This window comes from Amaranthus tricolor, chromosome 10 (assembly GCF_026212465.1).
Source record: "Amaranthus tricolor cultivar Red isolate AtriRed21 chromosome 10, ASM2621246v1, whole genome shotgun sequence".
In the NCBI taxonomy this organism is placed as follows: Eukaryota; Viridiplantae; Streptophyta; class Magnoliopsida; order Caryophyllales; family Amaranthaceae; genus Amaranthus; species Amaranthus tricolor.
Genome location: NC_080056.1, coordinates 1,971,221 through 1,985,765, shown reverse-complemented (window position 1 = coordinate 1,985,765; position 14,545 = coordinate 1,971,221). Strand labels below are relative to the sequence as shown.

General features: G+C 33.1%; 1 protein-coding gene and 1 pseudogene across 1 annotated transcript; both read left to right on the top strand.

Annotated features, from left to right (window-relative positions):
* Window positions 1–2,920: 2,920 nt before the first annotated feature.
* On the top strand, window positions 2,921–5,093 carry LOC130826230 (zeatin O-glucosyltransferase-like). The gene has a single exon (XM_057691816.1). The coding sequence runs from the start codon at window positions 3,247–3,249 to the stop codon at window positions 4,678–4,680; it is 1,434 nt and encodes a 477-aa protein (XP_057547799.1). The 5' UTR covers window positions 2,921–3,246; the 3' UTR covers window positions 4,681–5,093.
* A 7,264-nt stretch (window positions 5,094–12,357) lies between these two features.
* On the top strand, window positions 12,358–13,913 carry LOC130826229 (zeatin O-xylosyltransferase-like; annotated as a pseudogene).
* Window positions 13,914–14,545: the final 632 nt, after the last annotated feature.

Genomic DNA, 14,545 nt, shown 5'->3' with positions numbered 1-14,545 from the left:
GTTAATATATATTAGCATTATGTTAATTGACCTTCATATCATATATTTACGCTAAATAAGCTAAAAGTTTTCATTAAGCTATTTTATCAAACATCTTCAATAGTTTAATGTTTTTGGACTTTTGGGCGAGTAAAATCTCTTAATACATGCAAGAGAGGTGAGATTTCAACCCTCATCACAAAAGTTTAAAAGAAAGTATTCAACTAATAAGCTAACTTAAAATTCTTTCCTTTACTCATATCTTAATGGGTTATTATATATCATTCATTAAACCACTTAAATTTATGTTTTTGCAAATTTGGTAAACTAGAAACTTATAGTAATGGTTTATCACATCTCTTGACACAAAAAACAAGAATGTGGTCTTTCCTTAGATTGACTTAAATTAATTATCAAAATCTTAAGCTGATAGTTATAATGATATATTATAATTTTAATTTTTGGCAAATTTTGTTTATTTTCTTGATTTGCCCTCAAATTTTTTTAACCTTTGCCTCTCTTCATTAGTTATTGGATGGGGAGCTAAAGGGATTGTACGAAACAGTAAAATCCATTCATGATGAGATGTTTTACCTTCGAGAAAGGTAAGAACATACTCATTAATGTTAATATTTAAATTCTTCTTCATAGCTAAACTTTTTTTTTAATTATTTAAAAAATATCATTCTTTATTTTATGTATTTGCTATTATTATCATTCATCCATACATTTATTTTTTCGTTATTAATTTTATTAATTTCGATGTTTATAGAGAAGAAGAAATGCAAGAATTGAATAAAGCAACTAAATTAAAAATGACACTCTTTAGCTTCTTTTCAATCATTCTTGTCATGTCTGTGGCGCTTCTACAACTTTGGCATCTTAAAGGATACTTCGAGAGGAAGAAACTCCTCTAAAAATGATGGTCGATGTAATAAAACTATACTCGTCTGTTGCATTGATTTTTGCATTATTGCATTATTTGAATGAAAACTTTCACATTATAATTCAAAATGATGCAAAATGTGTAAGACTAAAAAGTGATTTAGTTTAAAAAACTTTCATATACTTATAGGCTGTAGCTAGATTTTATTTTATCGAGTTGAAATTATATGAACTAGAAGTATTTTTGTAGATGATCACTACGGTTAATAATACACACCTTGTAACTTGTAAGTATAAAGGAAATGACTCAATGAGTTACTACTTTAACGGCCCGTTTGGTACATGGTATTAGAGGGCGGTAATGGTAATAAAATTAAGTAATAAAAATTTTGGTTGTTTGGATGCCTTCAATGGTAATGGATGGTAATAAAATAAGGTAATGAAATTACCCAAAAGGGCCATTTTTATTACCATCAAACAACCTGGTATTAGGCTGTAATGGTAATAAAATAAGGTAATGTTGTTTCGAGCTGAAGAAAAAAATAATGAAGAAAAAAAAGTTAATGTATGTAATTATCCAAAAAAATATTATTATTAAAAAAGAATCATTAGATAGAATAATTTAGATACAATAATGCTTTTAGATATAAATATACAATAATGAAACTAAGAGTCATTACCATTTTTTATTACTAATAACCAAATGCAATCAATGGAATATTATCTTCCATTACCATTCTTTAGTCATGCACACCAAACAAAAGAATCTTCATTACCAATTCTCATATCCATTCCTTCATTACTATTGTCATTACAACATTTCATTCCCATTACTTCATTACCATTAACCAAACGGGCCGTAATTACTTTTGCTCATATAATATTTGATTATCCACAATTTTCCATGATAAATACGAGCTAGCTCAGTCTAATGCCTAGAACAACACGACACAAAAACCGAAAATACGAGCCTTGTGATAAATATGTCATTGCGCTTGACTGCATACAAACCAGTTAACATTCTATGCTACAATCAATTGGTAATAGGAAGACTAGATCATCAAACTTATATGTTAGTCAACCTCCCTTTAATTCCTCGATCTGGAATCATATATTCATTATTTTCTAACACTTTTATGCATAACGTGGACAACATTTAAAAAAGTGGCATGACACACTAAACAAGATGCGTGGACACCCATTAAGACATGTTTTGAATTTCCATATGATTAAGCTTAACTTTTACTTTATATATCCACCTTAGATGTGGTGTGAGCAAGCTGGGCGTTTGTACATTTTTGTATCTTTGTTCCACATAACGTACACCTCGCAGTTCACGAGTGTTAGCACTTGATACTGCATCAATATTGGAACGTCATTTACCATGAATCCAAATTCAGTGACGCAGTTGATGAGCTCATTTTATACTACAACACAATAACACCAAAATTTTAAACCTAAAATAATCAATGTCTGATTACATACAGGAGCTATGTGTTGGCTAAAATCGACTGTACTTCTATCTCAAAAAACCAATAAATTGTAGTTAGATTATAAGTGCTATTTTTGACCCTATAAATTATGTATATTATTAATGTCACTATCTTTTGCATTATGTCGTTATCCTTAGATTTTATCACTTTGAATTCTCTCATAATTAAATTCTCCTGAAGTGAATCTCAACTAATTATTTGTATATCAAAAGCAATATGAAAGTTGAATTCCACATCAAAAATGCCGAAAAAACTATTTTTTATGCAAAATTCGGATTTTTTCTTAAATTTAATGATATTTTCAAACATGGGTTATAGTCTATATTTGTAGAATTTTTAATATAAAAATTTTGTAAAACATTTTTTAAAAAAAGGTTAAGTCGCACATAATGTGCAACTATACCTAGTTAGGTAGAGTAACATATTTTCTAGGACTGCACTTAAGTAGAATCGCACAAAACGTGAGTTTTGATATATTTTTTTTCAAAATTCACATTGAAAATTAATTAGCAAACAAAATATAGAAATATCTAGAAATTCAAAAAAAATTATATGGGTGGGGGATGCAATCACGTTGAGGCATTCTTTTGATGGCAACCCAATATAAAAGGGCTAAGTTTCGGTCCCGCCCCCTCATTTCTCTTAAATCAACTCTTGTAACACGATCTCAAACAAAAAAACCTATATTTTCATAATATATGAGATTGTCTATTTAAGTCATGTATAAGGCATGTCTCTCGATAAAACCGTCTCATATAAGAATTTGTGTTCTTCTCATCATCTCAACTCATGGCTTTCCCTTTACTTACATATAAACCATAAATCATTCTAAAGACATAAACAAAAATTGTGAGCATATCAATTCACAAATTAAACAAACACACAAAAAATGACACCAAAAGATAATGGCAATGAACAACAACATACTCTTGACATAGTTGTAGTAATGGTGCCATTACCAGCACAAGGTCATCTCAACCAACTTCTTCATCTTTCTCATCTCATCAATTCCTACCATATACCCGTTCATTATACGGGGCCCTCGACCCACAACCACATTGCCAAGCTCCGAATCCAAGGATGGAGCTCCGAATCATTATCCAAAATCCATTTTCATGACTTCAAACTTCCTCCATTTAACTCACCTCCTCCAACCATTGACCCTTCTATTCCTTACCCTAAGCATTTTGACGCCCTTTTCGAAGCTTCCACACATCTTCGAGAACCTGTGTTTAATCTCATACAAGAACTTTCTAGAAACTTCAGGAAAGTCATTGTCATTCATGATGTTTTAATGGCGTCTGTTGTGCAAGATGTTAAACTTATTTCTAATGCAGAAAAATATGATTTTACTCCAATTTCCGCCTTTTGTTCATTTACATACAGACGGGAAAATTTATACTATGATGACCAGTTGATTGTATTGAAAAAAGATTTCCCAGAAATCGAAAATGTTCCATCTAATGATGGGTGTATGACACAAGAACAGAATGAACTTGCTTCGAATCAAATTAAATGTTTAGGGTTTGAATCTGGGTCAATTTTTAATACATCAAGAGTTATAGAAGGTAAGTATGTCCAATTTCTGGAAAAAATTGAGTCGAAAATTACGGCTAATGTGAAGTTTTTTGCGTTAGGACCCTTTAATCCGATAAATATTGTGTCAAAAATCGATGAAAAGAGACATGAATGCTTAAAATGGCTAGATCGGCAAGAGGATGGATCGGTGTTATATGTATCGTTTGGTTCGACAACATCATTGACAGATGAACAGATCGAAGAGCTTGCAAATGGGTTGGAAAGGAGCAGGGAGAAGTTTATATGGGTGCTCAGAAGAGCGGATCCAAATGATGTTTTAGGCGAAGCTGATCGAGTAGAGAGGCCTAAACTGTCGGAAGGGTATGAGGATCGAGTGAAAGGGCGAGGATTGATAGTAAGAGATTGGGCGCCACAGTTAGAGATCTTGGCGCATAGATCAGTAGGCGGGTTTATGAGTCATTGTGGGTGGAACTCGTGCTTAGAAAGTATTAGTATGGGTGTTCCGATTTTGGCTTGGCCAATGCATTCTGATCAGCCTAGGAATGCTGTTTTGGTGACGGATGTGTTGAGGATTGGTGTGCTTGTAAGGGGTTGGGAACACCGCGAGAAGGTTGTGAACTCGAGTAGGATCGAGGGTGTGGTTAAAACATTGATGGGTTCGAAAGAAGGGATGGAGATGAGGAAAAGAGCTAAGGAATTAGGTGATGAAGTTAGAAGATCATTTGATGAAGGTGGTGTTTCTTGGTTAGAAAGAGACTCTTTCATTGCCCATATTTCTAGATAATGATCATGCATTCATACTACATCTTTTTCATGGTCCAGCTAGATTCTTCAAGATGGGATTGGTTATAAATTTTTATAGACATGCTCTATTATAGACTTGATAGCCGAAATAATATCAATTAAGAGAAAATAAATTTCTGATATGGTTGATTTTATTGTCAAATCAGACTAGACGTGACTATGTGAACTTCTAATTCTATATTCTGTCAATTGATGAAGGTGATGAAGTTAGAAGTACAATTCGCAATGAATTTCCATGTACTTGTCTAAGATTCCACAAGATCCCTGTACTTGTTATTGTTCAAATTAGTTATTACATTCTTGTTTTTATGATATTTAATGTATAATTTTGACTTTTTGTTTTACTCGCACATTATTAAAATTTATAATAATTGTTATTATGAATATGTTGTCAATTACTCTCAATCAATTAACCCATTATTAAATACTCCATTCGTTTTCATATATTTTTTTTTTTTGCCAAGTATGAGTATTATATACCAGAACAAAAATATCAAGGTACAATCTTTAGCTGGAAATTAACCCCACCTAAAGCCTCCAAAACCTAGACAACGCTCAAGACAAAATACGATCGAAAATCTGAAACTACCCCAAAAGAAACAACCCCTATCTAGTTACAAGCATCTCTTTCATTCTGTTGTTTACCCTTCCAGCTAATCTAAATACAATGTAGTTTGTAAGTTCCTTCATATTACAAGATCGATTATCAAAAATCTTCCTGTTGCGGTGCATCCATATGCTGTATATCATTTCTGTCCAGATCCCCACAATCAGCTTTGCTCGGTCAGTTTTCTTCTTATTGATTTTGTTCATTTTTTGGATCTCTTCCTGGAAATTTGAAGATTCTGGCTTGTACTTAAGGAAACTAAAAAGGCAGTTTCGGACACTTTGCGTGAACTGACAGTCATAGAGCAGGTGCTGAGTAGATTCAATTGCACCACTACATAATACACACTTTGCATCCTCGATCACCTTCCATTTCTCGATTCGTTCTTTAGTAGCCAGTTTATTTTGTATTGCAAGCCATGTGATGAACCTTGCTCCTGGACTGGCTATGTTCTTGATCATGATGTTGCTCCATGGAACTTTGGGAGCATCTGCAATTAGCATCTCATATGTTCTTCCTATAGTGTACTCGCTCCCTTTAGTAATTTCCTCCCATCCCCCTAGTCGTTCTACGACAGTTCTGAGATTGATGATCTTCTTAAAAAGCCATGAAGCATGAATGGAAACTTGCACTTCAGTTACATCCTGCAATTTCAAATAATAACTATGAACCCATTTTACCCATAGATTTTCCTTTTTCCGTTTTCATATATTCTCAAATAGAATTTACGAATTTTAGTATTAAATTTTAACTATGATTCCTCATCGATCCATATGAGAAAAATATATTGATGTGGATTTCAATAGATTCGTCTTACTATAATATAAACTATTTAAAAAATTTTATTCACAATTAAAATTATTTGAATTTTAAGTTTCAATTGAGATTTGCAATAAAAATGAATGAGAACAAATAAAAACAAAGGGATAAAGACTTTTGCTATTCCATTTAATTTTCATTTATTTTAAATCTTGAATTGAGCACTTTAAGATTTAGCTTAAGGTATGTATTTTGGTTTTTAAATGTGAAGAAGTGGGCTGAGCTTTTTCTTTTGGTCGCATAAAAATTAGAAATAGTGGTTTCACAAGAGATTTTCTATCAAATTTAAAAAGAAGTTATAATCTTAAAATGATCAATTAGAGAATTATATAAATATCTCATGATACAAAACTTGCTTGAAAAAAAATCTTGCTTTTAAGTGGGCTTTAAACAAATTGGGCTTTAACATGCCCATAATTGGCATAAGTGGGGTGGGTTTAACGGAATTGGCAATGGGCTCTAAATGTGTATCAATTGTTTTTAATCAATAGACCGAGTATATGCCTTCACGAATAGTAAGTAGTCACCATGGTCTTAGCATCTTTTGTTAATCTCTACACCTACTTCTCATGCATGCAACTATAATAGCTTTTGCGAAATTAATCATTGATTTTATTTCTAAATATCACCAAAATTTAAATATGAAGTATTTTTATCTAAAACCTCAAAAGAGAAACACAATAATTATTTGTCAATAGAATGCGATAGTAATCTAATTTAAACGGTCCATGAGAAAAAATACTTGTATGAAGTGGCTCACACAGCTAGTTGATTGAACATAGATCATAGCTCGACACGGCAGCTATGGGTCATGGGTTTGCCACAACCGTTATTTTGTGAAATTGGCACAACCATCACATAACCTATAGATATGACTCATGGGCACAACCGTTCAAACTCATTGTTTTCAATAATCAACTTTAGAGAAAAATTTTAAAACAAAATTTGTAATGTGTCTGCGTGGCGTGTCACAGATCATTATTTGAGGATGACAAGCAAGATATAGCTTATATACATAGCCTTCCATGGCGTAGCTACCAAGCATGTGACCTGCTCATATATCATCATCATTATCCTATACCCAGTGTATCCTGCTCATAGAAAAAATTATGGACAGGGTCCGGGAAGAAAAAGGACGGCGACAACTCATACCCATAAAGGAGAGCGCGGCCAAATGAGTCCCCCGACTCGAGAAAGATACGGAGACATAGCTACACGGAAAAGATAAATAAAGGCCTAAAAAAATAATAAAAAAAGTAGAACGACCTACAAAATAACAGAATAACAAAAAAACTAATACTAAAGAACACATAGAGGTAAGCTACAAGAACATAAGTAGTCTAAAACATGGATATGGCGCCTCCAACTACCCCTATCCCTAGTCAGGCCCTCGAAGAGGTTTAACTCACGTAAGTCAACTTTTATTTGCTCATCCCAAGCTCTCCTGGGTCTTTCTTGACTCCTCTTACCCTCTACTATAATGCATTCTATCCTCCTTACAGGGGCGGCGAGAGTCTTTCTCTGCACATGTCTAAACCATCTCAATCTATTTTCGCGAATTTTCCAGAAATAGGAGCTCCTTTTAGTTTGTCCCTAAACTCTTAATTCCTAATTCGATCCATCAATGTGTGTCCACACATCCACCTCAGCATACGCATTTCTATAACTTTCATCTTATGTTCAAAAATTTTCTTAATAGGGCAACATTCGATCCCATATAACAAAGCAGATCTGATTGTCATCCGGTAGAATTTTACTTTTAACTTGCTTGGGAATTTCCTATCACATAGCACCGCGGTGGCTGCTCGTCACTTGAACCAACCCGCTTGAATACGATGATTTACATCTCTGTCAATCTATCCATCCCTTTGAATGATTAGTCCCAAATACTTGTACTTGGTCGTACCTTTAACAACTGCTTCATCAATGGACACCTCTGGTTCACCTATCGGTGTTGTCCCACTAAAGTCACAGTGCAGATACTCGGTCATCGTACGACTAATGCGCAACCCTTTACCTTCTAAAGCCTCCCTCCACTCATCCAATTTATTACTAACCTCCTCTCTAGTTTCTGCCACCAATACTATGTCGTCAGCGAATAGCATGCACCACGGTACCGTCTCCCAAATAGATTGAGAAATCTCTTCCAACAGTAAAAATGACAAGGCTTAGAGTAGAGGTGATCAAACACGGGGCCGGGCCAGGTGGAGGAAAACTGCCCATTGATGCGGGCCGGGCCGAGGTGCGGGCCTAAAAGTTCCTACCCAAACTATGTTATATATTATTTAATTGTATCATACAATAAAACTAAAATTAAAATATTATTTTTTCCGTTTCAAATTAATTGCAACTTAGAAAATTGTCATTATTAATTCTTTACTCTTAATTTTTGTTTAACTTTTTTTATTTATAAGTTGAAATATAATTTATACATAATGTAAAAAGCCTTATACGCAGTCTGCTTCCCTCCCCCTAAACCCAAATTCGATCCATTCAAAAATGGATCTCATCTTCCTCCAAAAAGCCTTATACGCAATCTTATTCGCCATTATATATTATTTATACATAATAAAAAATACAAATTACAAATAATTGAAATAAACAAATACAATTGTTACATATTATACATAATTTAAAACACAAATTACAAATAATTGAACTAAACAAATACAATTGTTACATATTATACATAATGTAAAACAAATTCAAAAATCATGAACAAGCTCTTTTTCGGGCCGGCCCGCGGGCCAACCGTCAATCCCAAACCCGTCCCAAAAAAATTTAGGCCATTTATTTTCTGCCCAAACCCGCCCATCGGGCCATATTTTGGTACCCATACCCTCACTTTTTCGGGCCGGGTCGCCCATGATCAGGTCTAGCTTAGAGTAGATCCCTGATGTAGCTCAACTTTAACCGGGAAAGGCTCTGTTATCCCCACTGGTGTTTGAATGTTAGTCGACACTCTATCGTACATATCCCGGATAGCCTCAATGAACACCATATGCAAATCCTTCTTTCGCTCCCTATATTTCTCCATCAGTCTCCTCAAAACATGAATTGCCTTCATGGTTGATCTTCCTGGCATAAAACCGAATTGGTTCTCTCTAATCACCGTTTCCTGTCTAATTCTCCTCTCTATCACTCTTTCCCACAATTTTATTGTGTGGCTTAAAAGTTTGATACCTCTATAATTCCTGCACACTTGCGCATGACCCATGACAAATCAACTCAACATGAATTCCATGTTCTAGTATGACATAATCGAATATCAAGAAGAAAAATACATAGTACTGTATTTATCGCTTTCATCTTATTTAACAAACTTCAAAATTTATCAAAAAAGTCCAAGTTCGGCCAAGTAAAGTCAGGCTAGGCTAAATGTGCTTAGCCCGTTAAAACCTAATTTTCCGTTTTTAATGAAGTAGGATTTGTGTTTGGATCTAATAAGTAAAAGTATTTGATTATCACTACCTAAACAAAAAATGAATTCTTCTTTTTTCGTTGTATAGAAGTGTTTATTTTGGTCATCGAGTAAATTTTGGCTCATGTATTTCAGATCATTTCGAAATTGAGTTTTGCGTCCATAATTATTTTTAATATAATTTTGAATCATTTTGAAGTCGAATCAATATCGATTTTGATTATAGGGAGAGTAATATTAACTCAACGGATTTGTTTTGAACACCTTTATTATTGTATCTAGCGAATTCTCCGACCTTACCGAAATAGTTATAATATAACACATTATAACAATCGAAATAATCAAGATCTGCCACAACAAGGCCAACTTTTCTAGATCGAAATAGGTGTTCAAAATCAAATCTACAAGTGATTAGGCCAAAGTAAAATATATGATACGTAATCTCCAAATTAATTTATGCTAAAGAGACATTTAACAGTACGTAAACACTTAGAGGGTTGTAGTAGCAGACAATTTTGACATTTTCCGAGCCACGGGGAGTATTCTAATTCCTACCTACAAGTATTAAACTATTTATTCTGTTCCTTTTAGTGAAAAAAAAAATAAGTAAAAAATAAGATAAAAATAAATAGATAATAAAAATAAGTGATTAAAGACGGAAAAAATAAATTTGTGAAAAATTAAAAAACAAAAGTAAGTCCATTGCAAAAAAGAAAGAATATAAAATAAATATTAGGTGATACTCAGTTAAGGAACTTTCATCAATTATGACCACTTGTAATATTTGTTTTTTTTTTCATCCTCCACATAACCTACCATAAAAAAATACATCATAATAATAAAAATAAATTAAAATAAAAAATAATACAAATTAATTATCCTCCTCACCGCATATGTCTAACTTTCACAACATTGTATTAAATCCGTGGTCAGCACGAAATCATACATATTATTAGGAGTATAACTTTATCGAGTGACGCAGCTCCTCACCTCATTCTATGCTTTACCATATCATGCACTAATCAAACCAATTTAAATTGGTCTTTTCATTTTTCAATCCAAACTCAAATTAAATTTACTTGGTTACACCCCTATTCAATTATTTTTTAATCCAATTTCGAATCGAATTATTAATTCGATTTGAATCCGTTTATGATTTTCACCGAATAAATTACTTTATATCTCTATCCGAATCTACCTAAGTCATAACTCAAGTAATTTGATTGCAAAACCTTATTAATATTAAATTATATTTCTATGATATATATAACATAGAAAAGTAAAAGACTTCAGACAAGTTAGTTGTAACACCCTGAGATTTTCTGACGTCATTAATTAATATTTTAATAAATTTTGGGTATTTTATTATTATATTAAATTAATTTTTGAAGTAGTTTTAATATATTCCTTTCATATACGAATTTAAATAACATATATTTATATTAAAAATACAATTACGATTCTATATAAAGTGGTTCTTTGGATAAAATAAGGGTGATTTTGTTTTTTCTTCTTGAAGACATGAGTTTGAGTATCAAAGGAGAAAATTATTATTCGCAAGTTCTTTGAGTTATGTATTTCGTTGAGACGTGATATATCATTCATACATAAGTCGATAACTTTATATTAAAGTGGGTAGTTAAAGAATAATCACCGTAAACAAATTTGCATATTAAGGGCCTAAGGATTGATTCGAGGGAGCACTATTGAGTTAAGACATTTTGTCTCATTAAATGCTTATGTAGAGTGATGAATGTTTTAATCGGATGATAATGTGAAGAAGAATCGAGACGGTTTTAAAGCATTAGCTGGATAAAATGTTATTAGAAATTAAAAAGGAATCAGTGATATTATAATTTGTTTTCCTCATGACCTTCTGGACAATTACAACACATAAGGATATAATAACCTGATGATGAGGTTCTATCCGGTTTAGAAATTACTGCGACCTGCACTACTTCATGCGCTAAGCGCATCCTACAGCCATTGAGAGCCGACGGTGTTGTAGCTAAGCCTGCTGCTCTGACAAGCCAGCAGTCCTGTATTGCATCATATGCAAGCCAATCCCTTCCTTACAGATTGACCTCAACGTAGTAAGAATTATAACTTCAAATAAAAATATTAAGGCAATTCTAGTTTGAACAACAATACTAATCTGATAATTTAGTTCAACTGATATAGCATTATCTTTAAACACTTAGAGACGTTGAAAACATACAAAGATGAGTGTTCAACGACTTATATTGTACTAGTTAGTAGTGTTATAGATTTAACACTGGTTAAGTCTAACAAACATTTCTTTATATGAGTATACTTTGTTAAAAACCCTATTAATATTATATTTAATGCATAGTGCAAAGTATTCAACCCATCCCATATTAACATTCTAAATTCAGCACTTATTAAATCTAATAATTAAACATTTTTTCATGAGTAATAATTTTATTGCGTGTATCATTCTAGTTTGTTTTGATGAATATATTACAATTTTGTTAATTAGTTTATTTGGTCTATATTACCTTTTTCCATCTCATTCCTAGATCAATCTTTCATCCCATCACACATTTCTTTCATCTATGTATTTTTATCTTTTCTTTCATTTTCACTACCCAACAATACAATCAACACTCTTTTTTCTTATATAATTTTCTCTTTATGGATAAGGGTTGCCGTCTTTCTTCCTTCTTTAAATTCTAATCATAATTTCCTATGAGCGAAATACACTGAATACAGTGTTGATGAGTTCTATATAAGCAAACACAAACTCTATTAATAAGCATCACAATGTTCACAAAAACAATAAGAAAAAAATGAGTGCACAAAATGGCAATGAACAACACTCTAGTCTTGTAGTAGTAATGGTGTACCATTACCAATACAAGGTCACCTAAACCAACTTCTTCATTTCGCCCATGTCCTCATATCCTACGGTATACCCGTCCATTTCCCGGGTTCTTCGACCCATAACTGCCAAGCGAAGCTCCGACTCCAAGGTTGGAGCTCCGAAAACATAACAAAAATCCATTTTCATGATTTTCAACTTCCCCCATATGAATCACCCCCACCAAACATTGATCCTTCTACACCTTTTCCTACACACTTCCTACATCTTTGGGAAGCTTCTACTCATCTTCGAGAACCCATATCCAATCTGTTACAAGAACTTTCTAGAATGTTCCAAAGAGTCATTGTTATACATGATGTTTTGATGGCCTATGTTGTGCAAGATGTTAAGAATATACCAAACGCAGAGTCTTACAAGTTTACTCAAACTTGTGCATTAACTTCTTTTACTTATGCATTGGAAAGTATGAATGAGGAAGATAAATCATTAGTGTTAATCCCAAATGAAGATTTGCTTAATTTTGATATACCCTCTAATGAAGGGAGTGTTTCACAAGAGATTATAGAATTTGCAATTAATCAATTCAAATATCTCGATTTCAATTCAGGGTCGATTCATAATACGTCTAGAGTTATAGAAGGTAGATTTGTCGAGTTATTAGAGAAGATTGATTCAAAAACTAGGCCTAACGCAAAACATTTTGCATTAGGACCCTTAAATCCGATAAATATTGTGTCAAAAATCGATGAAAAGAGACATGAATGCTTAAAATGGCTAGATCGGCAAGAGGATGGATCGGTGTTATATGTATCGTTTGGTTCGACAACATCATTGACAGATGAACAGATTGAAGAGCTTGCAAATGGGTTGGAAAAGAGCGAAGTTTATATGGGTGCTTAGAAGAGCGGATCCAAATGATGTTTTAGGCGAAGCTGATCGAGTAGAGAGGCCTAAACTGTCGGAGGGGTATGAGGATCGAGTGAAAGGGCGAGGATTGATAGTAAGAGATTGGGCGCCACAGTTAGAGATCTTGGCGCATAGATCAGTAGGCGGGTTTATGAGTCATTGTGGGTGGAACTCGTGCTTAGAAAGTATTAGTATGGGTGTTCCGATTTTGGCTTGGCCAATGCATTCTGATCAGCCTAGGAATGCTGTTTTGGCGACGGATGTGTTGAGGATTGGTGTGCTTGTAAGGGGTTGGGAACACCGCGAGAAGGTTGTGAGCTCGAGTAGGATCGAGGGTGTTGTTAAAACATTGATGGGCTCGCAAGAAGGGATGGAGATGAGGAAAAGAGCTAAACAATTAGGTGATGAAGTTAGAAGATCAATTGATAAAGGTGGAGTTACATATTTAGAAATTGAGTCTTTCATTGCCCATATTTTCAGATACTGAGCGTATAGGTGATGAGAATTAAACTTTAAGGGAAAAATATTCAATTACAAGTTTTTTTTTCTTTTTCTTTTGTGTTTTGTTTTAGGTTGTTATTCTTTTATCAACAGTTTTACTTTTATTCTAATAATTAAAGGTTAAATAAGAGTCATAGAAGAGTATATTTTCTGAAAATTGCCATTAAGGAGTATCTCTTTACAGTTTAAAGCCTTCAAGCTCTACCTATGAACTGATCACGTTGACATCAACAAGTCTATACTCCACTAGAGACCAGTGATATGTGAATGCTCTATGTTAGTTCATTCCAATCTGCACTATAAATATCACCTTTGGAGGTAGTCTCAAGATACAAAGTCAACCAATACGTTAAAATGATCATTATAATTTCAAAAAAAATTATATATTCTATCACACCTTCTTATATGAGAGTCAGTTGGGCACTTTTCGATATCATGTTAGAAAACCAATAACTCGACCAAAAACTTAAATTAATATATTTTTGACGAGTTCGAAAATCGTGACATTCTCATTCAATCTTTAAAAAAGTAATGGTGTTCGAAAGCATGTGCTCACACATAAGTGAGATGTTAAAGAAAATCTCATTTGTAATTTTACGTTAAAGAATTTAAAAAAATGACTAGCATATAATTTAGTGGGCTACTTCACCTATTACCGATTAATTCCATGATGAAAACTTATCAAATTTATGAGTAAATAGATTTTTCTTTGAAAAAACTTATATATAAGTCCAACAACAAATTTA

Coding starts and splice junctions, on each gene's coding strand:
- LOC130826230 (XM_057691816.1), top strand. CDS start 3,247: ATGACACCAAAAGATAATGGCAATGAACAACAACATACTCTTGACATA.